The 25,104-nt window shown below is 55.4% G+C and overlaps 1 protein-coding gene and 1 non-coding gene across 3 annotated transcripts in view; one reads left to right on the forward strand and one right to left on the reverse strand.

The window, feature by feature from the left end:
• Window positions 1–25,104, forward strand: part of SLC35F3 (solute carrier family 35 member F3) — a 209,422-nt gene that overhangs the window by 138,348 nt on the left and 45,970 nt on the right. The window contains exons 1-2 of one of the 2 annotated variants that reach the window (XM_039850315.1): window positions 10,514–10,729; window positions 22,764–23,085. In XM_039850315.1, the coding sequence (XP_039706249.1) occupies window positions 10,654–10,729; window positions 22,764–23,085 (398 nt within the window). In that variant the 5' untranslated portion in view covers window positions 10,514–10,653. Of the gene's footprint in view, window positions 1–10,513; window positions 10,730–22,763; window positions 23,086–25,104 lie in introns of those variants that run through there. The other variant, XM_039850314.1, reaches the window with a different exon arrangement.
• Window positions 20,958–21,076, reverse strand: LOC120592665 (5S ribosomal RNA). The gene has a single exon (XR_005650187.1). It is a non-coding gene; the product is annotated as a 5S ribosomal RNA (ribosomal RNA).

The raw sequence follows: 25,104 nt of genomic DNA on the forward strand, positions 1-25,104 counted from the left end.
ACTCGTGTCCGAGTCTCCCCTTCTCCTGGGCACATGCAGAGGCAGAACCACTGGGCCGTGCGATGACCTTGGGTTTTCCCTTTTGGGGACCTGCCAGACTGTCACCCAGAGCGGCTGCGCATCCGCCACTCCTGCCATCCACCTGTGAGGTTTCCTTTACGTCTCCACATCCCCACGAACACTGGATGTCGGGGTTCGGGGTGCAGCCATCCTGCCGGGACCCCGAGGCGGGACCCCGTTGTGGTTTTGGTTTGCATTTCCCTGACGTCCGTGGAAGTTGAGCATCTCCTCGTGCTCTTTGGCCAGCCGTATATCTTCTTCTTTGGAGAAAGGTCTGTTCAGGTCCTTTCCCCATGTTTGTTTTTTGTTTTTTGTTTTTTGTTTTTTAAAGACTGTCGTTTCAGAGAAGTTTTAGGTTTATAACAAAATTGAGAGGAAGGTACAGAGCGTTCCCAGCCCCTCCCCGCCCCTGCCCCACCTTCCGCCCCATTCACAGCCTCCACCATCATCAACATCGCTTACCCGACTGGGACGCTGTTTAGCAAGGATGAGCCTGCAGGGCCACGGCATAACCGCTCAGCGCTCATAGTTTACAGTAGGGTCCACTCCTGGTGCTGTATGTTCTGTGGGCTTGGGCAAATGACATCTGTCCGTCATCATAATACAGGAGTCAGAATTTGAGCTGCGCTAAAATTCTCTGTGCTCTGCCCACTGTCTCTCCCTGTATCCCCACCTCTGGCAACCACTGACTTTTTACTCTGTTGTTTTGCCTTTTCCAGAACGTCACAGAGTTGGAATCCTGCAGTGTGTAGCCTTTTCAGATTGATTTTCTTCATTATTAAATAATAGGCGTTTAAGGTTCCTCCGTGTCTTTTCGTGGCTTGACAGCTCATTTGTTTTAGCCCTGGATAATACAACAGTTTGTTTATCCACTCACCTATTGAAGGACATCTTGGTCGCTTCCAAGTGTTGGCAATCGTGAATAAAGCTGCTATAAATATCTGCGTGCAGGTTTTGTGTGGACATGTTTTCAGCTCCTTTGGGAAAATACCAAGGAGCGTGATTGCTGGATCGTATGGTAAAAGCACGATTAGTTTTGTAAGAAACCGCCGAAGTGTCTTCCAGAGTGTCTGCTCCCTTTTGCGTCCCCACGAGCAGTGCGTGAGGGTCCCTTCTGCTCCACGTCCCCGCCGGCGTCTGGTGTCGTCAGTGTTCTGGATTTCGGCCGTTCTGATGGACGTGTCATGGCACCTTATCGTTGTCGTTTCAAATTTCATTTCCCTGCCGACACTTGGTGTAGAGCGACTTTTTACATGCTCACTTGCCATCCTTACGTCTGCGTTGGTGAGGGGTCCATAGGTCCGTGGCCCATTACGTGTTAGTCACGTTTGCCAGTTGTTTAATTGGGTTGTCTTTCTATCATTGAATTGTCAGAGCTCTTTACATATTTTAGACACAGTCAGACACGTGACCCGCAGGTGTCCTCTCCCATTCCGTGTGCTGTGCTTTTACCTTCCCGCTGGTGAGAAGCACGTGAGCTCGACACCACCTCCGAGCCTCCCAGACACCCCGTTTCCCCTCTCATCTCTCTGCGTGAATCTACAGCCACCCGGGAAGCTTTCGCCTAGGTCTAGGAAGCACTGACGTTGTCTCTTATTTCTTAAAGTTGGGATTTTTTTTTTTTTCACCTAGAGGCACAACTAATTGCCTTTCCTAAAACCAAGGGTCACTTTAAGGGCGCTGTAAATACCTTGAGTTTTGTTCAAAGTTTAAAACTGAAGTCCGAGAAGGCGTGGCCTCTTCACTGTCTCTAGAAGCGTCTCTGAAGAACAGGAGGTCCCATGCATCCAAAACGCGCGGCCTCCACGCCGTTGCCACGCGAGACCAGCTCGCCGCTTCGGCTCGTGGAGCCCGACAGCTGTGTCCCTGCCGTGGCCGGAGCTTTCTGTTTCTCTCTCGTCCTCTCAGTTTTATTCCGTCTTGGCTCAAACAGGGCGAGATTCTGGGCGATTTCTAAAACCCTTTCCACCTCAAAGACACTGTGCTCTTATCAGCGTCCACGCCCTCCTTTGCTTGGGCACAGGTGTCATCTCTAAGCCACACCCCACGCCCACTAGCAAGGAGGGGTGGACTGTCACCAAAATGCAGAAGCGACCCCACGCGGGGAACTGACTCGGGCTCACGCGGTCCGATCCCAGGGCGAGTCGTTCCCTCTCTGCTGTTCACGTTCGTGGAGAAGTTTCCTGCGAATCCGTGTGTCTCCACGAAAACAAACGCCTGCTCACCTGCACACTTCCGGGCACGTTTAAATAAGTATCTTGCACTGAAAGTTACTTGTTTTCCAGTTTGTGTTGACACCTAAAGCTTACGCGTTTGTTCCCTTTTATTAGCTGCAATGACAGTCGAGTTGAACCTCTGTGCTTTATTTCTCCCACGTCACTAAGGAATCAGATGAGGCTCCAAGGGCGGTGGGTGAAATGTGCCTTAAATTCTGCGAATGCCACTGCCGAAGACCGGTTTTCTAGCTCCAGCCCTCCTTTATGCCTCAGATGTCTCAAGTTGCTACTAGTCCCAAAAGAATTTTGCCATCGATAGAGCATGCGACGCCAGCTCGCTTTAAACAAGCAGTCACGGTTGAACTTAAGAGGGATGAGCCGCTCCCGTGTTCCCATGGGCTCCCCACAACCGGTCACCAGGTCCACACCTCGCCGCGTGGGGATCTGAGGCTGGAGCGTGAACGAGCCCTAAGGTTCCCTGTTGGTGGTGGGTTCGCTGTTTTCATTTTTGCAGTTTTACAGAAAGAGAGACCTTAAAAGAGGGGGTGAGGTGAAGATGGAGCGGGACACGTTTTAGACAGAGGGGGCAGGTGGAATTGCGTCTCCATCTGTTCATTTGAGCTTTCGGGAAGTAGGAAGTATCAGACCCAGCAAATCCGTGCTGAAAACACGTGTGTCAGTAAACACCATGTGATGGGCACGGACAAATCGTTCATTAAAAACTGACCTAATACTAGCTTCCCGAAGGCGGTCGCTGCGCGCGTGCTGCGCGGGGGGAAGCGGCGCGTTGCGGCCGCTGGGCTGTCGCTCGCGTCGTCGTGGCCGGGGCCTCTGTCTGTCAGTCACCTGTCGGCGCGCGGTACCTGGGGCGCCGCAGAGCCCGGCCGGGACGCGAGGCGATGGCGGTCCTCTTGTCCAGAGCTCTGACGGACACACAGCGTTTTCACGCGCGGACAGTCAGCACAGTCTAAAACCACAGTTACGCAGGAGCGACGAGACGAGGAGGGGGCCGGAGAGAGCCGAGCGAGGCGGCAGCGAGGACAGAAGCATCAGACGGCACGGTCCTGGCCGAACCCACAGAGGGTCGGTGACTGTCCCTGGCTCAAGAGCTTTCGGTTTGTGCTCCTTCACCCCTGCAAGAAGTCAACACTGTTATTAAAAGCACCTTCCTCATTCCCTTTCTATTACCAGCATGTTCTGAAAATTTATACAGTGAGGGTATAAAAAGGATGTGAGAAGCGGAATATTTAAAACATGGACAGAGGGACCGTATATTTACTTTGGATGTGAAAACCGTTTGGATTCTAAAAAGACAGAGGGGCAATGGCTTTAAAAGCCTGAACCTGAAAGAGTTTTATATAAAAGGAATAGGAATTGTCTAAATATTTAAAAAAAAATAGCCGCGCCGTTATTTTTACATTCCCGCACATGAGGACTTTTCCTGTGTTATTAGCGTTTGTATCTGTTTACGAGACACGTTTTCATACCCTTTAAACTGCTGTTTTTAAGCATCAAGATTAGCGTCAAAGCCACCTCGGCTGAACTGAACTTCTAAAAGCAGACAACCATCTCTTTCAGAGAAGTCCCAAGGAGAAAGTGAATGAATCACTATTTTTATTTATGGTAGTTAGGAAAAAAAAATGGAAAAAGCAGTAGTTGATTTAGTTGTTTTTTGAATGTGTGTGTGTACGTGCCTACATGATATGGTCTACAGATGAAAGGAACACGTGTAACATATATGAACACCATATCGGATGTAAAGTGCATACCTTACTTTTCTTCCTTAGTGTTCTCCCTGTGGAATAACTTGTTCGATCAGCTGCATTATGGTCTTTTGTGTAAAAACACCATACTTTTCTCTCATTTTCCTGTTGTTGCACGTTTAGGTTGTTTCCAATTTTATACTTACTACTAATAAAACCTGGGTGAACATCTTCGAGTATATCTATGTTCACATCACATTATTTCTTGAGAAAAATTCCTACAATGGAAATAGTGGGTAACAGGCCACAAACGTTTTTTATATTTTAAGCATTTCAATATATATTGCCAACTTTCAGAAAGAATTTATCAGTTTCCTCCCATCAACAGCACATGAAGTTTCCAAGGATAATCATCTTAAAATCAGGATGGGGAGTGACAAAAATCTGAGGACAAAGTTTGACTAGAAAATGTCAGCAGGTTCCCCTCGTGCTGGAACATTCTGTGTTGCTGTGCTGCCATGGCAAACCCCAAACGAGCCCGGTCCCCTCGCTAACCAGCTCTCCGGCCGGGTCACTGGTCAGGGCCCAGCACGCCACCTCCGCCACAGCCGTGGGCACAGACCAGCCCACCGTGTCCCAGTGACAAGTTATCCGTTGGAAAGTCACTTTGGAATCCACAAGACAAATACTCTGACACCAGTGAGGTCATTTTAGGAGCAAACCACATGTACGTTTCAGCCTCCAGACCCCACTGGGAGTTTCAGGGGACTTTGGGGGCTTGTCCCCCGGCCTAGCACTTGCCAGCCACTCTGAGGCTCAGTCTGACCTTGCTTTGGTCCAGAATTTGTGGGACCTTCTCTTTTAACCCTGAAGCAAAGAATAGCCTTTGCCTTAAGCGCGATTTTGGTTTGTTTGCTTTTGCAGAAAATGAGGTGCGGCCCTCATAGCTGATTAAATTATGGGACATCTCTGTCCGTTTGTCACACACCCTTCCCCTGGTGGCTCCTGCGATTCCTTATGAGTCCCTAGGCCTCCGCGTGCCCAGCGCAGGCCCATGGAGTCTGGTGCAAAGCAAGCAGAAAAGCAGCGATTCTTTCTGCTTAGTTGTGGGAAGACGCAATTCTTTCTGTGGGGCACGTTCTGTGTTTCAGCCGTTTGATCACCTCTCACATGCAAAATCGGCACTCACCAGTGTGTTCGCAGATGGTCCCAGTGGATGTGGTCAGCAGTACTTGGGGGTGGTGGTCTTCAGCATGTCGTGCACGGTGCTGCTGGTCAGAACTCACCGTCATTGTCACTATCAGGCAGCACCCCACCCCAGCAGAATGCGCGTGAAATGGAAGACGGCCATGAAGTAATGGCCGAGAGAGAGTGCACTGGGTCCTCACCAACGCCAGGGGCGGGTTCCCTTGGCCGGCGTGTGTTTCCAAAGGTGAATCAAAGGGACTGGTCATTGGACTTGGCCTTGGGGAAGGCGCCTGCTCCAATCTTGAGTTCCCGAGCAGGGAGGGCAGGGGCCACGGTCAGTGAGGACCGGGGATGCTCCAAGATGGGCGGACAGGTTCAGAAGTCCTGACTTGAGTACAGGTCAGTGTTCCAGCTCCCACGCCACGCGGCGGAGAGCGGGAGTCGGACAGGCATCCAGCCGTGGTCGATGAGTCATCTGGAACACGAGCTGGCAGCTATTTCCGAACCGCATGGCATCAGATCTCTCTCCTCACCTTGAGTCCAGCGTCCTGGCCTCCAAAACACTTCCTCCGAGAAGAAGCCAGTGGGAGGCAAGCGCCCTGGGCGGAAGAGAAGCGGCCAGCTGGCAGAACGGGGTGAGCTGGGAGGAGGGTGCAGCAGATCATTCCGGAAAACTCTAGAGTTCTGGGTCCTGTGATCCCTCCCTCCCTCCCTGCTTTGAGCACCTACTACTACACAAGCTAGAGACTGTGTTAGGCACCGGAGATACAGAAATCAGAGACATCCCCGCCCCCCATTCCCAGTCAGGGTCATGGCTGATGTGTCTCCAGTGCTTACAGCTCACCAGGCCAGCTGCCCATCACCGGTCCTACCTGTCACAGGCCAGCTCCCTATCACTGGGTCCTACCTATTGCAGGTCAGTTACCTATCACCAGGTCCTACCTATTATAAGCACTTTGCGTGTAATAATTTCTTCAATCTTCACAACAATGGTAAAGTATCTAGTATTATTATTGCCACTGTACAGAAGTGGCTGAGCAGGGAGGGATTTGGGCCATGGAACCACCTGTAAGCAGGACCCGCTCTCCACACTGATTCACAGTGCTGGAAGGAAGTTGTCACTGGCCTATCCATTTCCCACCGCAGAAGAGAATGACCGTTCCTTGACGACCTGCTGGGGACCAGACGTTATGTACCCTCTACACTGTTATCTGGGTTGGCACCTAGGGCTCCGAAGGTCCCAGGGGAGACAGAGGTGGCCACCCCTGGTGTCCACCCCACAGCTCCTGCCTGGTTGTGCTGCTCTCCCAGGGTGGCTGCTGTGGCCTGGTCCTGGGGAGGGCCACACCCTGGCATCTGTCACTAAGCACAGGACAGGCTCCTGACGAGGACCCACAAAGGAAGCAACCAGACACCCCATTCACATCTCTGTGCTTGTCATTCATTCCTCATGACCCAGCTCTGGGCCTTGTCATGGAGGTGCCTGGAGGGGATGTGTCTGGAAGCCCACTGGTGACATCAAGGGCCCCTGCCCCCTGACGTCCTGCCAGGAGCTATCCAACCTTGGTTCCCCTCCCCAGAGGAGAGGAGAGATCAAGTGGGAACCCACCGAGTTTGTCCTGGTGATGCGCATCGCTGCAGAAGAGATGGGACACGTGAAGATGGGGAAGGCCACCGAGTACTCCTTCCAACGGTCCTCATGTCCCTGCATTTGCACCTGGAGTGAGTGAAGAAGGTCCCCAGTCCTGCCAGATCTGGGGAACAGCTGCCCAGGGGGGGCACTGATTCCTTTCAGGCTTGAGACGGTCTGTCCTGCTGCGTATACCAGCCCCGCTCCACTGGGACAGCTTCGGAAGCTATAGACTGATTTATGTGGGTAAAACTCCATTTCTGGTTCCTGGAACTACTTTAAGCCATTCTTTGTGAACACTGGTAACCACAAAAATAATTTGTTATTCTCACCATTTTACACTGAAAGGACTATGAAACATGGTCAATATTTCAGCATGAATTAATTGAAGTGGTCTGTTTTCTGACTATTGAAAATATTAGCTGGCTTTTAAATTTTTTATTATTTATTTTGAATGGATTAAATAAAGGTCTTCCCATAACTTACAAAGGATTTTTAACAGTATTTTTCAAACCACATGGATTATGCCCCGTGAGTGGACCATGAGAAAAACAAACTTAGTTGATCACAATGAACTTTTTTTTTTTTTTTTTTGCAGTGAAAGAACAGAAAAGACCAAACAAAATGAATAGAACAGAACAGAAGCGCTTTATACAGCAAGGATAGTTTATCAAATATTCAAATCAGTTATATATGTGTTTATATATGGAAAGTCTTTTCCCCAATTTTTAAATTGATGCGCAATTTACAAACAGAATTCATCCTTTGAAGTGTACAACTCTACAAATTTTGACAAATGTATTTCTGACTATCAAAAATGTGAGAAAGTGACTTAAAGTAAGAGTCTGCTTAACTGGTGACACTCACGAAGGATGAGATGCTCTTAAGATCTTCGGAAGCAGCGACAGGCTGCTTAAGAACGAATAGTGGAAGGTCGTGTTTTCTTCCTGGTGGGTGAGGGGGTAGGGTGTAAGATTTTTGGGTTGAAACAAGGCGGGGAGAGTTAAGTATGGAAAGAAATAGCACGCAATACTTAAAGTTAAGGGGAGGCAGCTGAGCTCCCCTTAACTTTGTTAAGCAGGAGTTGACAGACATGAGTTGGTGATGACCTCTCAGCTGTCAAAAGGTCCTGGAGGGTCCCGGAGTATCCCATTGGGATGGGGGGTGTTAGGTGACATTTAATGAGTGAAGTCAGGGATACTTAATACTGTCTAATTGTTATCTATTTGACTTGTACATGACATTGCAACAAACAGAAAGTAGGTATCTAAAAACCAAGCAGACGGATATTTCGTTGTGACGTGCCCAGTAGAGTGAGTGTGAACAGGCTGGTTTGAAGTGCTGGGGGTGACCAGACAAGCAAAGCCCGGGTCCTCCAGGAGGGTGTGCAAGCAGTGATGAAATCTGTCACAACCACGTGCAAATGAGAGCAAGTGGATTCTGGATTCCATGTGCCTCCACCTGCATTGGAGGAATTTTTACGTTTATAATACAGCAGTCCCCCCTCATCCACAGGGGTGCATTCTAAGACCCCCAGTGGATGCCTGAAACCACAGACAGTACCAAACCCTGTATATACTGTTCTTCCTGTACATACCTACCTATGGTAAAGTTTGATTTATAGATCAGGCATAGAAAAAGGTTAATAACTAAGAATGAAATATTACAGTTCTAACAGTATACCGTAATAAAAGTTACGTGCATGTGGGCTCTCAACGCTCATTGCACCGCACGGGCTCTTCCTCTTGCGGGGATGAGATGATGAATGGCTGCGTGAAGCCGCAGAGTGAGGGGAGCGATGCCGGCGCTCTTAATTTCTGCAGTTACCCGGTTAATATTCTCAGACTGCTGTTGACTGGGGAAAACTGAAGCCGTGGATACAGGGACCACTGCATAAGGGAATGGCATAGCAGGTTTGTGAGTCGTCAGACCTGGGCTTAAGTCCCTGCTTGGCCAGTCACTCACTCTGACCTGGGACGTTCTATTTAACCTCTCTCAGCCTCAGTTTTCCCAGATGTAAAATGAGCTGACAAGGATCTTACAGGGCTTTTGTGAGTAGGAAATGAAATGACTTGTGTAAAACACTTAACACGGTGCTCGATACATAGTAAGTGTTCAAAAACCGGGTGCTGTTAGGTGACGTTTGTTTTACTTATATGCATCATAAATGTTGATCGATGTGCTTGAAACAACACATAGAACGATTATGTTGTAACACAAAGGTCTTAACATGTAGTATGAGATTTTTTTCCCTTTAAGCTTATTTGTGCTTAACTTTACAAAGCAGGGGATGGCTTAGTGACTATTGTAGTGTCATCTCCAGGGTCTTGGACGAGTCCCCTGGGTGATCTGTGTGCTGCGGAGGCTGCCGCTAGAGGGCTCTGCAGAGACCCTCAGAACCTTCCCCTTCCCTAGAGGTGTGGGCAGGCAGCCCTGAGAAGCCCTGCGCTCGGGAGGCCCCTCCCGGGGCAGTTCTGCTCACCCTGTTGGGGGTGGGGGGGGGGCAGGTAATAACGAGAATCCCCCAAGAGCAACTTCTAGGAGTCACTTCTTCGAGACCTGGGGTTATGCAGGCGGATGTTCCCGGAAGCCGCTGGGAGGTGCCAAGCTGTGGAGACCCCGTTGCTCTGGGGTCCCACAGAGTCACCTGCCAGGGAGGACGAGAATGACTCGTACAGTAGCATCACCTTCAAGGCAGGAAAGCAGGCAGAGTGGGCGGTCCCGAAACTCCCGTGGGAAGGATGTGACAGTGACGACCGGACCCATCTTGAACTAAACCCTCAGACTTCCCACGGAGGCTGGGACCAAAGCCGATGTGTGTGAATGAGGTGCCGCAGGCCTTTGGTATCCTGGGGCCACCTGCATGCAGGGACCGTGGTAGGTGCTGTTAATGATGTTCTATCATTGGGGACAAATGTCCCCTGCGGACTCAGCGGTCACTCAAGGATCGCCTAGTGTGTGATGCAGTACGGGGGTCATTGCTTTTTAACCAGGTGGCTGGCAGCTTACAGCGGGTCTGAGTGTGAGCGGCCAGCCTGGACCTGCTGAGGCGAGGCCAAGGCCAGTCCTGCTGCCGCAGCGAGCACCTGGCTGGAGGCTGGCGGCTGGCGGGAAAGTCGCTCTCTGCCTCCCAGGGAGCGGGCGGGGCCTCCTGGGACCGGCCAGCGGGCAGGATAGAAACCTCCTAGGCCTTTGTCTTCCTGCTTTGCTTGTGCGGACTTCGCATCTTCTTCCCCAGAAAGAGCCGTCCACGCAGCCACACTAAATAATGGGCCCCTGGACTCGTTCAAAGAAGTCCATGCAAGCGCGGGGAGCTTGGCTTTTTTCTGACTCTTCCTGTAAATCGGCGATTCAGGACTGCGCGGGGAGGAGTCAAGTCTCCATCCCAAGTCACACCTGCCTTTCTAAACTTGGGGGGCACGGTGGCCAAGTTCCCGGGGCCGCTCCAGTGTGCAGATCCGGGAGCTGGTGGCCGCCCTGCCACCGCCGGAGGCTGCAGCCAGGACCGGCCTCCGAGGGGGGAGGGGGGCGGGACCGGCTGCGGGCCGGGCGTCCGGGCGGGGGCGGAGCAGGTGAGCCCGGGGTGGGCGTGGGGAGCGCACTTGGCCGTGACGTCGGAGTTTGCAGCAGCCTCCGGGCGGGAGGCTGGGAGCTCGTGGAGTGGCTGCGGGCTGGGAAGATGAGCTCCGCGGGGCGGCCGCCGCAGTGAGCGCGGCGGCAGGAGCGCGGCGGCAGCCGGGCCAGGGCCTGCGCGGCGAGCCTCGCGCTCCCGCACGGAGGAGGCCGCCGGCACCCAGCGCGCTCGGCCGGCGCCAGGATGTAGGCGATCGCGGCTCCCGCAGGCGGACGGCTCACCATGAAGAAGCACTCGGCCCGGGTGGCCCCGCTCAGCGCCTGCAACAGTCCGGTCCTGACCCTCACCAAAGTGGAAGGTAACGCCCCGGACGGGAGCGGGGACCTGCGCCCCCGCGGGGTCGCCATATCGCACCGCCCGGGCCAGGGGGCTGCCAGCTCCCCGGGAGCTCCCTGCAGGGCAGCTGCCGGGCGCCCTGGGCTGCTGCGGCCGCCGCCGGCTCCTTCCTGCGCGGCCCCAGCACATCTGGCGCAGCGGCCTCGGCTCCTGCCCGGCCTGCCCTGTGGGTAGGAGGGGGTCACCCCTCCACCCCCCAGTGCCCCCCACGCACGCGTTTGTGTCCCTGGTTCGGAGCACCCCAGCCCAGGCTGCCCAGAGGTGTTGCTCGCCTGGTGGAGGCGGGAGAGGCACGCTGAGACGTCCCCCGCGCTCTGAGCCGCCCCCCGCGCTCTGAGCCGCCCCAGCCCACCAGCCAAGCGACTGGCCGGGGAACTGGTGAGCCGAGCAGGTGAGACGAGCCTCCGCCGGCCCCGAAGCGCGTTCCCGCCCCTGCCCTGCTCGGGGCTGACAGGCAGCGACCAGGGGAAGGAAACAGGGGCTCGCTAGCGTCCCTGGAGAGCTGCCCTTCCTCAGACACAGCTGTCATGCTGCTGAGTGGAGGGGACCTGGCTTTCAGATGCGGGGGAGGGGGAGCAGAGAGACCCATCTCGGTCCTTAACTCCTCCCGGAAGGCAGAGAGGCAGAGGTGGCCAGGTTGGCCAGGTGAGGGCCGGAGAGGGACAGTTCAGGAGTGGAGAGGGGAAGCAGATACCCCACTTCCAGGCCCTCACCCCAAACTAATAGGCCAGTTCGAGCAGTGGGTGTGGGGTGGCTCTGGCGCGCGCCTGGGACTGCAGCCTGGAGCCGGGACCTCTGTGTGACGGCTTCCGAGTGCACAGAGGCCTGTAGCTGTCCTGGCACCATGTCCTCATCACAGAGGGCCGCGAGGCCCAGAGCGTGGATCGCTGTCCAGGACCTGCAGCTAGTGGGGCTGGGACCCCGGCCAGCTGACCCCAAACCACGTTCTTCAGAACATCCTTTTGCACTAACTCGTGACCACTTACCTATTTCTCCTCCTCTTCTCCCCATCCCAATCTTAGGAAGACTTGTTATCAGTCACCTACACCCGAATTGAGGGTATGTGCTACCCCTCCAAGGGGATTGCACTTCCAAGCCTTCTCGGGGGACTTCGCCCAGATCCACCTGTGTGCTGAGGAGGGGAGGGGCTGGCTGTGTGCTTCCCTTGGGGAAGCTGGGAGATCTCGCTCACGGGGTCCTCGTGGGAAGTCGTTTAGGTAGCCAGCTTGGCTCTGCTCTCCAGCAGCAGGTGTCCAGCAGCACCCAGCCCACCTGTGGCGGGCAGGTTCAAGCTGCACGCACAGGGACAGGGTGGGGAGGCCATCCGGGGTGGGCTGTGTGACCTCAGATGGCGGCAGGAGACATTGAGTGACGTGCCAGGCACAAGTACCCCTCTCCAGCCTGCCAGTCCTAGGGTTTGCTTGGAGGGGATGAAAATGGGGATCCCATCCCCCTTCCCTTCGGGCTACTGCCAGGTGAGCTCTGAGCCTCCCGTTCACACTGGCGATCTTCGCGGACCATGGGCTGGGCTTTTAAACAGACTTTTGCACGTAGATGTCTGGGTGATGGAAAGTATATTAAACTGTGAATGGGGCAGATCGAGGAGAAAGACTGTTCTCTGTTCCCAATCAGCGTGACGTGCATACATCATAAATGCTGCAGCTCGGTTTCTTCAACCGTAAGACGGAAGTAACACCTCACCTCAGCAGACTTTGGGGAATGCGATGAGGTGGGATAGGTGACAGTATCTAGCAAGCGCCTGGCACACAGTAGGCGCTTAATAAACGTCTGGCAGGCCTCCAGGCACAGACTGTCTCACACCTCAGCAAATCTGCTTGCTGCTCTCAAAGCGTATGTGTGTAGCAACACAATCGAGAAGCATCTGCAGAGCTCCGTGACACCGGGCAGCTCCAGTCCCCTCGTCGTGCAGGGCCCCTACGCGTCCGTCAGCGAAGGCCGCACGGCGGGACCTGACGCAGCCCGCCCCCGGCGCGCCTGGGCTGTCACGGAGCTCTGTCCCTGACTGGTTTTCTCTTTGCTGTTTCTGTTCGGTGTGGCTTCTGGTCTGTATTTTTAAACCATTTGCATCGTGTGTGCTTGTTTTGGAAGCGTTGAATCATTCTGTTTTGCCTTAGACGCGCGGGGCACGGTGGTCCCACACTGTGGCTGTTTCTGTGTGGATGGCAGACAGGCTCCAGGGACAGAACGCAGCCAGCGAGGAATATTTATTAGCTTGTGGAGTGTGTCTTCTAAGGGGGGCAAGAAGACGCCATGTATAAAACCAAAACAGAAAATGCAATGGAAGATGAGCAAGAGGACTTCATTTACCCAGCAGACACTTCGTCTGACCCTACCCTGCGTCCTTTGCTTAGCGAGGCCCCAGCAACACGAGAATGAACAGTACGAGCTTCGTTCTCTTGAGCAAGTGTCGGTCTATTGGGAAGGAGACGTGGGGATAGACGAGTGATCTAGCACCAGGTAGGCAGTTTCAGTTCAGAGCGAAGAACAAAGTGTTGCAGGGACACCGACGATTGTGTGATCCCAGGAGGCCTTCCCGAGGAGGAGGCCTTCTGAGCTGGAGATGCTGCAGCTGACGTGAATAAGCCCGTCAGGCCTGGAGGAGGGTGGGCGCACAGGCTCGGCCAGGAGGCAGGAGGAGGAGGCAGAGCTGGGCCTCCGCCAGGGCTTGCGCCTTGAAGAGCGGTTTCGAGCCAGGTCAGTGACATCGGTCCTGTCTGACAGCGAGTCCTGTTTCCTCATCCTTCCGGCTTCCCCATCGGGCACAGACACCGAATGTTGACCAGGAGCACGTCCCTCGTGGAGTGGCATTAACGGGATCTCCTGTGTTCACAACCAGCTAATTCACCTTCCGTAAAATTACATTCCGTCGACCTAGCCGTGGAGAACGGTGTGATGAGTCCCCCGGGAGGCCGGCAGCGTGCGTGGGGCAGGAGTGAGGACTGTGGTCGGGTGGGCCGGGTGTGGTGCGCCCCTCACGCCGAGCCAGGTCGCTGGCTAACGGTGAGCGCTCTCTGGGAACCAGTTCTCTCACCTGGAATTGAGGGTGACAGTGTGTCCCTGTTAACAGTGAGGATGATCGTTTTTGCTAATGATACCACCATGTTGCAGGTACTCTGGGGAGATAGCTACATTATCTCTATCCCTCCCAAAGGGAGGGTGGGCACGTCACCCCAATTTACAGATGGGGAAACTGAGGCTCAGAGAAACCATGCAGTTAGAAAGCTGGGGTGCCAGGCTTCGCATCCGCCTCCGCCTCCGCCTGGCTCCAAAACGTCGCAAAACTTTTGCGCACCTGCATTCAGGTAGCGGGGAGAGTCACATCAGCTCATGATACTTTACGTGCGCGGGACACACTTGCTCCCTAAAGCTCCCACCACAGTGCTTCGGAGGCCTGGACCACCCCTGGGGCTCACAGGGCCCCCTGCTGTTGGTGACATTCTCAGCGCCTCTGCTCCAGGGCAGTCAGCCCGTCTCGGCTGTCCCCAGTGTGGGTCTGGCTACTTCATTTCCATTAGTGGGGTGAGACAGGTCTCCTGGGATGCTCACTTACTGTGCATGGAGCCGGCCCTGCCGGCCTCACCTGACAGGTGTCCTGGCAAGCATCCTGCCAGGGGCCCCGCCCAGAAACGTTTCCGGGTCGGCCTGCCCTGGGCCTGAAACCTCGATGCCGAGAGGTGGCATATGAAGAGCGTGAGCAGGGGTTACCGGGGGCGCCGAGAGGAGGCAAACGGAGTCTCCACGAACTGAGCCCCCAAACGCGTGTGAAACGTCGCAGGTGCACAGAGTGATGGCTGCACACTGAGAGGTCATTTTAAAAATCCGTGAGAGAATGGAAAGTAGGTGGTCCGCTTCAGCAGAGGGCGCACTCACCGTGCCTGGGGCACAGATGGCCACCGTGCCGCTCTCTTGTCACCATTACCCCCTGCTTTGCCAAAATGACATAATCTAGCAGAACACTCTTTCCTGCTGAGGCCGGATGTGGCCTCAGCTCCTTCTTGTCACCAGACTCCGGGTGATCACTCCACATTCATTGGCGCTGAGCTTCCTGGGAGCATGATCAGGGCGCCATGTCGAAAGATGTCCCCTGCCCTCTGCTGTCAGAGGTGGGCGGTAAGGACGCGGTGTTCCTGGCACAGGTAGCTCCTCAGGCACGGGTGCAGACCTAGGAGGGTGGCACCGGCGGAGACCTGCAGGTCGTGTACTGGGGGGAGCGTAGGTTCCGCAAAGAAGTTGGGGAGGGGAGGGGCCGAGGTCAAGGCTGACCACAGGTGACCGCTGCAGCCCCAGGAGAGCGGAGTGAGACAGACAGTCGGGAAGGGGGCGCCGTGGAAGGGAAAGACGTCGTCTCAGACCGTCGCGCGTGGCCGTGGCGTCGAGGTGGGGCATGGAACCTGTTTCCACGATCACAGTTAATGTTCTTAAGAAAAATCGAGATAGAATCGAAAATACAAGTGTATCGCGCGCAGTAAGAATCAAGGTCGACGCGTGACATTTTCGTTTTAGAGGTGCGTGTGTGCGTGTGTGCGTGTGTGTGTGGTGTGCACAATGAAGGCAGCAGTGAAAAAGTGTGGAAAACACAGCAGGAACGTGTCTAGAGACAGGGAGCCGGCCTGGCGGTGGCCGCAGCAGCCGGGGCACGAGCTGACCGTCACGCCCGTGGTGGTTACGCTCGGCTCACGCTTATCGGGAGCCTCGCCCTGCGTGGCCTTGTTCCGTCCTCAGACACCCCTGTGCAGTGAGTGCTCGCGTTCTGCCTGCCTCACAGGTGAGGACACAGGTACGGGACGATTAGACAGGTCCCTCCGTGCGGTGACTGCTAGGCGGTGTGCCCGCGTCCTAACCACTGCACCCCCTGGGGCGAAGACAGGGACAGGACACAGGAGGAGTGACAGATCGTGGGGGCAGAGCACAGGTAGCAGGGCTGGAAAGGGAGCCGTCAGAGGTGCTCTGAAGGAGGCGGGAATGGAGCCGGCGGGAGGGGACGCAGTGACGGTGACGGCGGGAGGGGACGCAGGGCAGGGACAAGTGGGGAAGTCGAATCAGACGCGTGGCGTTTGAGGCCTTGGCAGCACCTTCGCGTGCTGGTGTGCAGCAGGGAGGCGGGGGAAGGAGGCGGTGCAGGCTGGGCGACGAGTCAGGCGACAGAGAGATGGCTCCGTGGGGGTGAATGGGCCGTGCTCACTGGGGAGGTGGGGACCGCGGAGAGAAGTCTGACTCTGTCCCCACCACGGGGGCGCTGGAACCGCAGGAGGACCGCCAGGAAGGAGGCGGCCAGCGCGGCAGCCAGCGCGGCGACGGGCGGTTTCGTGGGAACAGTCGGAAGTGGGTGCTGGTCTGCAGGCCGGATTTAGGGGCGAGTGTGTGGGGAGGGAGGAGGGAAGCCGCTGCAGGACCCGTGGTTCCGGTGTCGGACGGTGACAGAGGTGGCAGGGTTGTCCTGTCCTCAGGGATCAGGGGCTGGGGAGAGGTTTGGGGGCCGGAGGGAGACGCCCCAGAGAAGGGTGATGGAGAGGCTGAGGGGGGGAGGCGGGGTGTGAGGAAGGTGGCGGGGCGGTCCGCCTCGAAAGGGAGACAGGACAGACGATGGGCAAAGACACGGAAGGGTGGCAGTGCGCTGAGGGCCTGGGCCGCCGGCCTTGAGCTTCCCTGTGAGGCGGGAAGTGGAGCTGTCCCAGATTGGGGGGGTGCGGGGGGCTGGCAGGGCTGCGGAGGCTGGAGAAGCCGATGTCAGGAGAGCCCAGAAGAGATGTCATTCTGGCCAGCGATTCGTCTCCACCGGGTGAGACATCGTGTGACTGGGGAAGAGTCAGCGGGAAGAGCACTGGGCGACGGGCAGGACACTCACTCCCTGCGCCCACTAGCTGATTAAAACCCGGCCTGTGCCCCCTCGCCTGGGCAGCCCGGCCTGCCCTCCTGGAGAGGAAGGGGAACAGGTGGGCCTCGCGCCAGCACCGCGCCCAGGAACCCATGAGTCTGTTAGGCAGCTCACTCGCTGGCAGAGGTGGGTTTATCTGATTAAAACCCTTCGCGAGCTACACGGAGAGCCGGGCACTGAGGGGGTGACGCAGGGACGAATGAGAAACGCGGCCCGTGTGTGTCTTTACCTGAGCTCGCGTGTGTCTGTGTGAGGGCGTGTGTCTGCGAGCATGTCTGTGTGAATGTGTGTGTGAGCATGTCCGTGTGAGCACATGCACCTGTGTGAGTGTGTCTGAGTACGTGTGTCTATGTGTCTGTGCATGTGTCTGTGAGTGTGTCAGTGCAGGTGTCTGTGTGTGCGAGTGAGTGTGTCTGTGAGTGTATGTGTCTGTGTGTGCACGTGTAGCTGAGCACATGTGTCCGTGAGTATGTGGGTCTGTGCATGTGTGAGTGCGTGTGTGTGTGTGAGCAGTGTGTCTTGCGTGTGTCCGGGCAGAGGCACACACTGGCGGGGGTGGCGTTAGGTATCCGAGCAGCTACATCAGCGCATGTCGCTCCCTGAATCTTTAGCGACAGGAAACACGGGACTCCAGGAGGACCCGCAGGTGACAGGCCGCAGGTGACAGGCGCTGCAGCCAGACCTCAGATGGAAGCCGTGCCCCTTCCGAGCTCTGCCTGGGGCTGCCCAGCTGTTTTCACAGAGAAGCGTCACTGTTCGAGGTCCGCTGAGTCACATGACCCCTGGCGGGTGCAGAAGGCTGACGCCTAGGACAGTTTGACACCGTAAGGCAGAGCACGCTCAGGCCTTGCGTAGGCAAGTTCATTCCTGCCTCACGGGCGCAAACCCTCCTGCGCCCTGGAGGAATGTTCCAGAAAGCAGGACTTCGTGCCTCGGGATGAAGTGTGTAGCAGCTCAGCCACCAGTTAGTAGTGCGCTGTTCTTCTGCCCGCTCTGGGGAGAAGGCTCTTCCACTCCTTCCACCCCAGACAATGGCCCCGAGGGACCGGCCCGGCACAGTCGTCACTTGTGAAATTGTCACCCCCTGTCCACACCAGCAGACCTGAACTCCCGAAAAGCAGAAGAGACCATCAGACAGCAAAAATCCCAGAAAAGAGCAGTAGGTGTGCTTGTCTGTGGGGGGACAGCACCCCGTCTCTGAAGGGCGAGCGCCTGCCACGTGCGGGGGGTGGGGATGCGCTAGTCTGGCACGCGGGGGACTCCGGGAGGCTGCACGGCCCGGGACTTGCATGCGTGGGGCATTCTGGTCGTCTTAAACCTGCCGCGTGAGGGGGTGGCGGTTGGACTTTGGGGCGTTGTCCGGGGACCTCCGAGGAGATGGGGGAGCCGCCCGCACAGAGGCAGTGTCCTGGTGGGGAGCGGCCGGGTCTGAGTCAGCCCAACCTGGGGCAGGGGCTGTGGAGAAGCCGTCCGCACCCCGCCCCCAAAACGGCAGCCTGCACTCACCTCCGCAGCAGGGAAATGAATTCGGTTTTTACAGACAGCACCGCAGCCGCCCCGTCGTGTCCCAGCAACTCACGCTGCCTCCAGGAGCCACTTTGCAGGCGACACTCAAGCAAGCAGCTCACAGGAGGCCAGCAACTGAGATGCCTCCAGCGCCTCCACCTGGGACCCAGGGCGGCTGTTTCTTCTCCCAAGAGGCTGTCAGAATAAGTTCCCCGTTGTCGCAGCTGCCACCACGTGCTGCTCAGCGGCGGCTCCGGCCTCTGCCCCGCACCTTCCCAAGGCCAGCACACTCTCCACTGTCACACCCGTGGGTCAGTTGCTCAGCTACTGTGACAAACTACCACGCACTGGGAGGCTTAAACAGGCATTTATTTTCCCACAGACCTAGAGGTTGGAAGTTCAAGATCAAGTGCCAGCAAATTTGGTTTCTGGTTGGGATTCTCCTCCATGTGAGCGAGCAAGGGAGCTCTCTGCCGTCTCTTCCTATAAGGCCACCAAGCCTGTGAACTCAGTTCACTTTAGTTACTTCCGTGGAGGCTCCATCTCCAAATACAGCCACCCTCAGGGGTCAGGACTTCAACACAGGAATGTGGGAGTGGAGACAAAACCATTCGGTCCGTGACAATGCCCATTCCGGGTGGCAGTCCCAGCCAGACTCCCCTACACGCTCGGGCTCTTCCAGATTTGAGAGCCAGCCTGCGCTCGGGAACCCAAAGTCCCTCCTTACTGTGGGCAGTTCTGCCCGGGCTGTTTGGCACCATGGCCCTGGTCACTTTCAACGGGGATCATAAGGACACTCCATTCTCGTTGCCCCTTTGGAGTCAGACGGATGCTTGGTGGTGTCACTCACTCACCTGTGACCTTGGCAGAGAACCTCTCAGAGCCTCGGCTGTCTGGTCTGAGAAACAAGTACAGTGATGACAGATGAAAAATAGATATGTGAAACCTCCTGGCAGAGAGCATGACACATGCACTGGGTTCCTAACTGTCACTTGTCCCTCGATGTCCCTGGGCCCTTTTTCTCCCCTGTACAGGGTCAGCGTCCGGCGTTAATGATCTGTCCATGCCTCTGGTGCTCGTCAGGACCGTGACCGGGGCCCTGGCCATGTGCGCATAGTGGGAGTGTTTTCTGACCCAAAGTCCAGGAGTCTGAACAGATGGCCTGGGGCCTGCAGGCGAGCATAATAGGTCATAATTCCTTCTCTCTAAATCTGAGCACAAATTGGACAGTTTGTCGCAAATGACTGTGCGAACAGTGCATGACGTGGGTGCGTTGCTGGCATTTCAGGCGGCCGAGGATAAATTGCTCTGCTAACCAAATTTATTATGTCGCTCTGCGTGCATTCTTTAATTTTACCTGCCGGTTGTGGACATTGGGCGTGCACTTCCTCGATAAAGCAAGGTTAACATCTGCATTTGCTCCGGTCCCTTCGGCCAACCTGGCTGAACGTCTGACCTGCTCCGTGTCAGACCAGAGCAGACAGGCCGCCGCAGCGGGGCCAGGGGCCAGTGCACTTCAGATGGCACCGTCTTCCTCGCTGCCCCTGAGCAGACCATGTGTCTCCCTGACCCGAACTTGCTCTTCCTTTTACCCAGCTCATCCGTCCTTCCAGGCCCAGGCCGAGCTTTGGCCCTTCTCCCACTCATCGCCGCAGCCCGCTCTGGTTGCGCTGTCCTCGGAATTTCTGCTACGGTCAGAATCTCTCATTTCGCCCGTGATTGTTCTGAAGTTCTTTCACAGGCCCGTTTCTGACTCTCAGATACAGCGTAAGTTTCTAGAGAACAGAAATCATATTTTATATTTATTTATTGACCGCCCAAGCTCTTGGCACAGGGCACGTGCCCCATGGTGATTTCCTAGGTGATCGAAACGCTCCTAGGATGCGTCGCAGTGCCCGTGGCCCCGTGGGACTCTTGAAGGCCTCGCTGTTTGGCACTAGGTTAAATGAATGCTCGGTGAACACACAGCGATCTGATTTCGCTGTGTGGGGGGCGGGAGGGCGGGCGCAGAGACACAGAAGACGAGAAAATGCAGAATGTCAACAGAACTATCTGGGGGCTAAGATTAGTATAGATTGCTTTTCATTTCTTCGATTCTGTGCTTCTGTAAAGTATTTGCAAAGATTTTAGTTTGGGTGAGGTAGACCCACGTGAACAGAAGTATTAGGAATGAGTGAGGTACTGAAATTGATAAGTGATGACTATTTGAAAAGGCTCAGTACAGGGAAATAGAAAGTTTGCGATGAATTAGGTTTGGGTGTGTATGATTCTTTGTGGATCTGTTCCAGTGTTTCCCAAAGTGTGTTCCACGGGACACCAGTCCTGCCACAGGTGCTACATTTAAATAATACAGAAATTAGCCATTCTATAGCTGCTCTGCGATAATTCACAATATCCATTAGCCCTGAATATTCCGATAGGAACCTGTCTATGGTCTGCCTTGCGTTTTCCAACCTTCTCTGATCATGGGAAATATTGTTCTTTTTTTTTTAATAATAGTATGGATTTTAGTTTTGATTGTCTCTATTTTGCTTGTGTATTAACAGCCCCTTGGTTAAATGATCCAGAGAGCTTACAGAGTTAGAGAATGATTTCTTTAATCCAAACCTAGGAGCTTCTTAAGACAATGTTATGTGATTTGATGATTTTCTCTTTTATTGTTAACAGCTACGTAGCATCAGTTATCACTTAATTCTTTCATTTTTTTAGGCATGGCAACCCTTGGTTGACCTCGCAGATTGCAAGGACCTTGTCAGCTTACAGTCCCTTATTTATTTATTTTTTTTTACGCCTACAGCACCTAGTTTTCCTAGGTGGTCTCCCATCCAAGTACTAACCAGGCCCGACCCTGCTTAGCTTCCGAGATCAGACGGGATCGGGCTTGTTCAGGGTGGCATGGCCGTAGACAGTTCTTTCAGTTTCAAAACTTCATTTTCCATACTGAAAAACTAAGTGGAAAAAACATGTTGCGAGCCCGAATTTATTCAGCCTCCTCCAGACTCCATTCTTAAGCAGAACTGCATTTTATTTCTATGTGGACTTTTTTCCATCCCCATAATTATCTTCTCAGTGTGAGTTTTTGCCAGTTTTTGACACCGATAGTTGAGAAATCTCCCTAACCCTCAGCAAAACCTGAAAATGACCTCATAATGAAAGGTCGCAGAGGCTGACCCCAAATGTCAGGTGGTCGGTGGATAAACTGAAATGCGTGTGCTTCAGTCTGAAACTGGGTTTGCCTTCAGCTGCGAGGACTCTGTGAGCAAGCCAGGATGGCTGGGGCGGAGGGCAGAAGGCAAGAGGACGCGGCTCTGCCTGCCTGCTTCTGCCCTACCCCGCCTCCCCTGCCCTGCGGCTAGGACAGAAGCAGACGTGTTGGAAGCCCAGAAGGCGGTTTAGCATTTGCTTATCCAAGGGCTGGATCTACACGCACACGAAAAATAACAGGAAGAGAGAGATTAAACATTAATAAAGCACGTAATGAAGCACAACGTAGATGGTGTCAAGCAGGATTTGGACCAGTAACGGACGTTATCTCTCCTTGACTAGCCACATAAGGCTCGCGATTGCCTGTAGCTAAAGCAGATACAGCCAGGGCTGGCGATTAATGATGAGGTTAGCTGACCCCTATGTGATGGGCTATCTCGAATCAGGATTTCGCCTCATTGAATTATTACGTTTCAGGAAGTATGATATGCAAAATTTGGTTTAAGGCTGTTAAAGTTACTTAAAGTATTAAGTTTAAACAAAATACGTAGAGTACGTTTGACCCCAGGATATTGCGTCTTCATCTCCTGTACCCTGTTGTGGAGGTGGCCTCTGGGCCGTGTCTGCAGCTAAGTGCCAGGCCGACCATGTAAAAGGCGTCTCCCAGCTCTGTTTAGATTTCCGGCTGACTGACACCACATAACCATGAATGAAAACCAGACAGTGGAAAATAACACCCTTTTCCACCTTCTCACTTGTCTGTGGGAACAAGGCCTCCGGCTGCAGCCCCAGCTGCCCGGTGCTACTAAACCCGGTGTGGTTTTAAGTGATGCTTCAGGTTGGCGGAGGCCATGGGGGAATGGGGGAGGGACAGTCAGAGCAAATAGATATGAGGGAGAAGATGATGTTGGCCATACAAGCAAAATAAGATGAGAACCAGGCATCTCTGCCTTTAAGTGACAGGCAAGGCGGGGCTTCTGTCCATGTCCTGGGAGCTTTTAGAGGTCGAGGCGTGTGGCCCCTGAGGTGGCAGTCCCCAGCCCCTAGCACAGGCTCCAGTGGGACTCTGCCCTTCCGTGCCTTCTGCAGAAGTGTCTACCCCAGGCTGGCGTGCGCACACGTAGCCTGTGAAATGCGGATTCCGGTTCGGGGGTTCTGGGTGGGGCCTGAGATGGCGCATTTCCAACACCTGCGGTGTGGGGTGTTGATGCTGCCAGCCCCGGGGCCACACTAGGGGTCAAGATTCTGAGGATGAGAAAACCAGCGGAAACGCTCCTGCTTAAGGCCGTTTCGGGAGCCGACCCCGCATCCCTGGGGCGCTGGCCGCGGCCGTGGGGCGGGGCGGGGCGCCCAGGCGCAGCCCGCTAACCTGCGGCCCTTCTCTCCGCAGGGGAGGAGCGCCCCCGGGACGGGCCGGGCCCCGCGGAGAGCGCGGCGGCGGCGGGGGCGGAGGCCGCGCGCGCGGCCCGGGGCGGCTGCCGGTGCTCGGGGCCGCGGCTGCGCAAGCTGAGCTGGGGCCTGGCGGTGGCGTTGTGCGTGTGCGCGTCCTGGGCCGGCGCCACGCAGCTCGCCAGGCTGACCTTCCGGACCTTCGACGCGCCCTTCACGCTCACGTGGTTCGCCACCAGCTGGAACTGCGTCTTCTTCCCGCTGTACTACGCCGGCCACGTCTGCAAGGCGGCCGAGAGGCAGTCGCTGAAGCAGCGCTACAGGTAGGCGACCCGCGCGGATGCGCCCGGTGCGGGCTCGGGGACAGGCCCGCGGGACCTGCTGTGTCACTGGGGCCGGGACTCGAATTCTGCCGCCACCCCGGGTGGTGGGCGCCCGCACCTCTGCCCGCAGCCCCTCGGCCTGGGAGCTGTCTGTGTGAGACAGGAAGGGCCATCGTCCAGAATGGCTTGTGGCGGGCCCCAGAGAAGGTGAAAGGGGGCCCCTCCAGCTCCCTTACCCTGGGGCTGGGGCGCCCACGGGAGTCGATGGAGCCAGGTGACTGGGCCGCTTCCTGCACCCACCTTCCCTCGGGTGGTCTCTGCCAAGCCCAAGACCGACTGTTCATTCCCCTTCCCCTCCCGACCCAAGCCACCCCCCTGTGGCCGTGTGCCACTCGGCCTGAATGTGTCAGCATCAGAGCGGTGTCTGGACCACGCTGATTTATTCTCACGTGGAGCCCACTGGCATGCCTGCCTTTCAAAAAGAGGCAAGGTGTGCCGGGGCCTGAGTTATGGAAGCAGAACCGGAACCGGGCCTGGGGCAGCCTCAGGGGTGACTTAGCCGGAACTGGCGCAAAGGCACTTAACACGCCTCCCCTGAATGGTGCCGAACGCGGACCCAAGCGACTAGGTCCAGAAACTCCGATGGGCCCGGGTTTGTCCTGGATGCGGGGAGTGGTGGCCTGCCCTCAGTCACCGAGGAAGGCAAAGGTTCGGGGAAGGGCGTGCTGAACAGTTGAGCGTTCCTAAGCATGTTCAGTTTATACTTAGGAGTTCACTCTTCTTTACACTAGATATTACGCTCCCACCTCTAACAAAGGGACAATCTGAGCGTCCATACCCTTGATGAGGAATTACGGGGAAACAGGTGGAACGTTCTCTCCCTGCCGTGCAGGCTGAACGAGGGCGGCCCCTGGGATTAGCGCCGGCTGCTCCCTAAACACGCGTCCTAACTATGACCGCCACTGACCTTAGGACAAGACTGGCCCTGCTGGCCACTTAGGCAGGCCGCGTATCACTGTGCTGAAAACATCACCAGGCTCGGTGACGATCAAAAGGTCAAGATAGGGAAAAGATGAAAGGTCATTGAAACGGATTAAACATAGACATCAACACCTGGCTTTTAGCGCATTGTCTTCCTCTGAAAAGGCGGCTGCTGGTCAGCGGGGCAGTAGCGCGCGGCAGGCACGCCCATGACTCGATTAGTGAGGCCAGTGAAAACCTTGCCCATTTTCTGTGATAAAGCTCGGCCCCACCTCTTAAAAAAAAAAAAAATCTCCTCCTGATGGTAAACCGCGTCAGCCGTGTGGCTTAGCAGAGCTGCTAGTTTACCAGCTAATAGTCAGGTGTAAGCCACGCACACCTGGAGGGTGGAGAGAGCGTCTCAAAAAAGGAGACGAACATTTTAACATCGGAAATCACGGCTGTCTCGGCTCATGTTGGGACTTCTTTAAAAAACTGTAGGATTCCTAGAAATCGAGGAAAACTGAAATCGCATCTTTCGTTTTTATGCTTTTATCAGAATTAATGCCAGAGACGAGAAGATCAGAGTCAGCTGAGTGGATGTGTCTGTGGCTAAAAGTAACCCTCTGGGGGCAGGGACAGGTGAGGCCTTCTGCAGAGAGGGGGAGGCCGGGCAGGTGGCCGGCTTTCCTTGTGGTCCGCAGGAAGCAGTCGGATAGAAGTTCCTTCTCCGCCAGCGCTCTCAAGCTAGGCTGCTTCCCCCACGGGAACTAGCGAAGTCAGAGCAGAGAGAAGACAGCACAGAGCTCTGGAAGTGCCACGCCCTTTGGGCCCCGCGGGTCTTGCCTTGTGGAAGGGCCATCCCGCTTCAGGAGGTCTGGGTGGACCTGAGCTTCCAGGGGTGCTGATGCCGCTGGCCCACGGGCCGCGCTTCGGCTGCGGAGGCCCTGCAGCTGTTAAGTCTCGTCGAGTCTTGTCCCATCGTCCCAGAACGTGAGCTGAGAGAGACGGAAGTGCAGGTGATCCATCTGTCTAGAAAGCCATGTTCGTCAGGGTCTT

The sequence above is a fragment of the Pteropus medius genome, unplaced genomic scaffold, assembly GCF_902729225.1.
Source record: "Pteropus medius unplaced genomic scaffold, Ma_sr-lr_union100, whole genome shotgun sequence".
NCBI lineage: Eukaryota > Metazoa > Chordata > Mammalia > Chiroptera > Pteropodidae > Pteropus > Pteropus medius.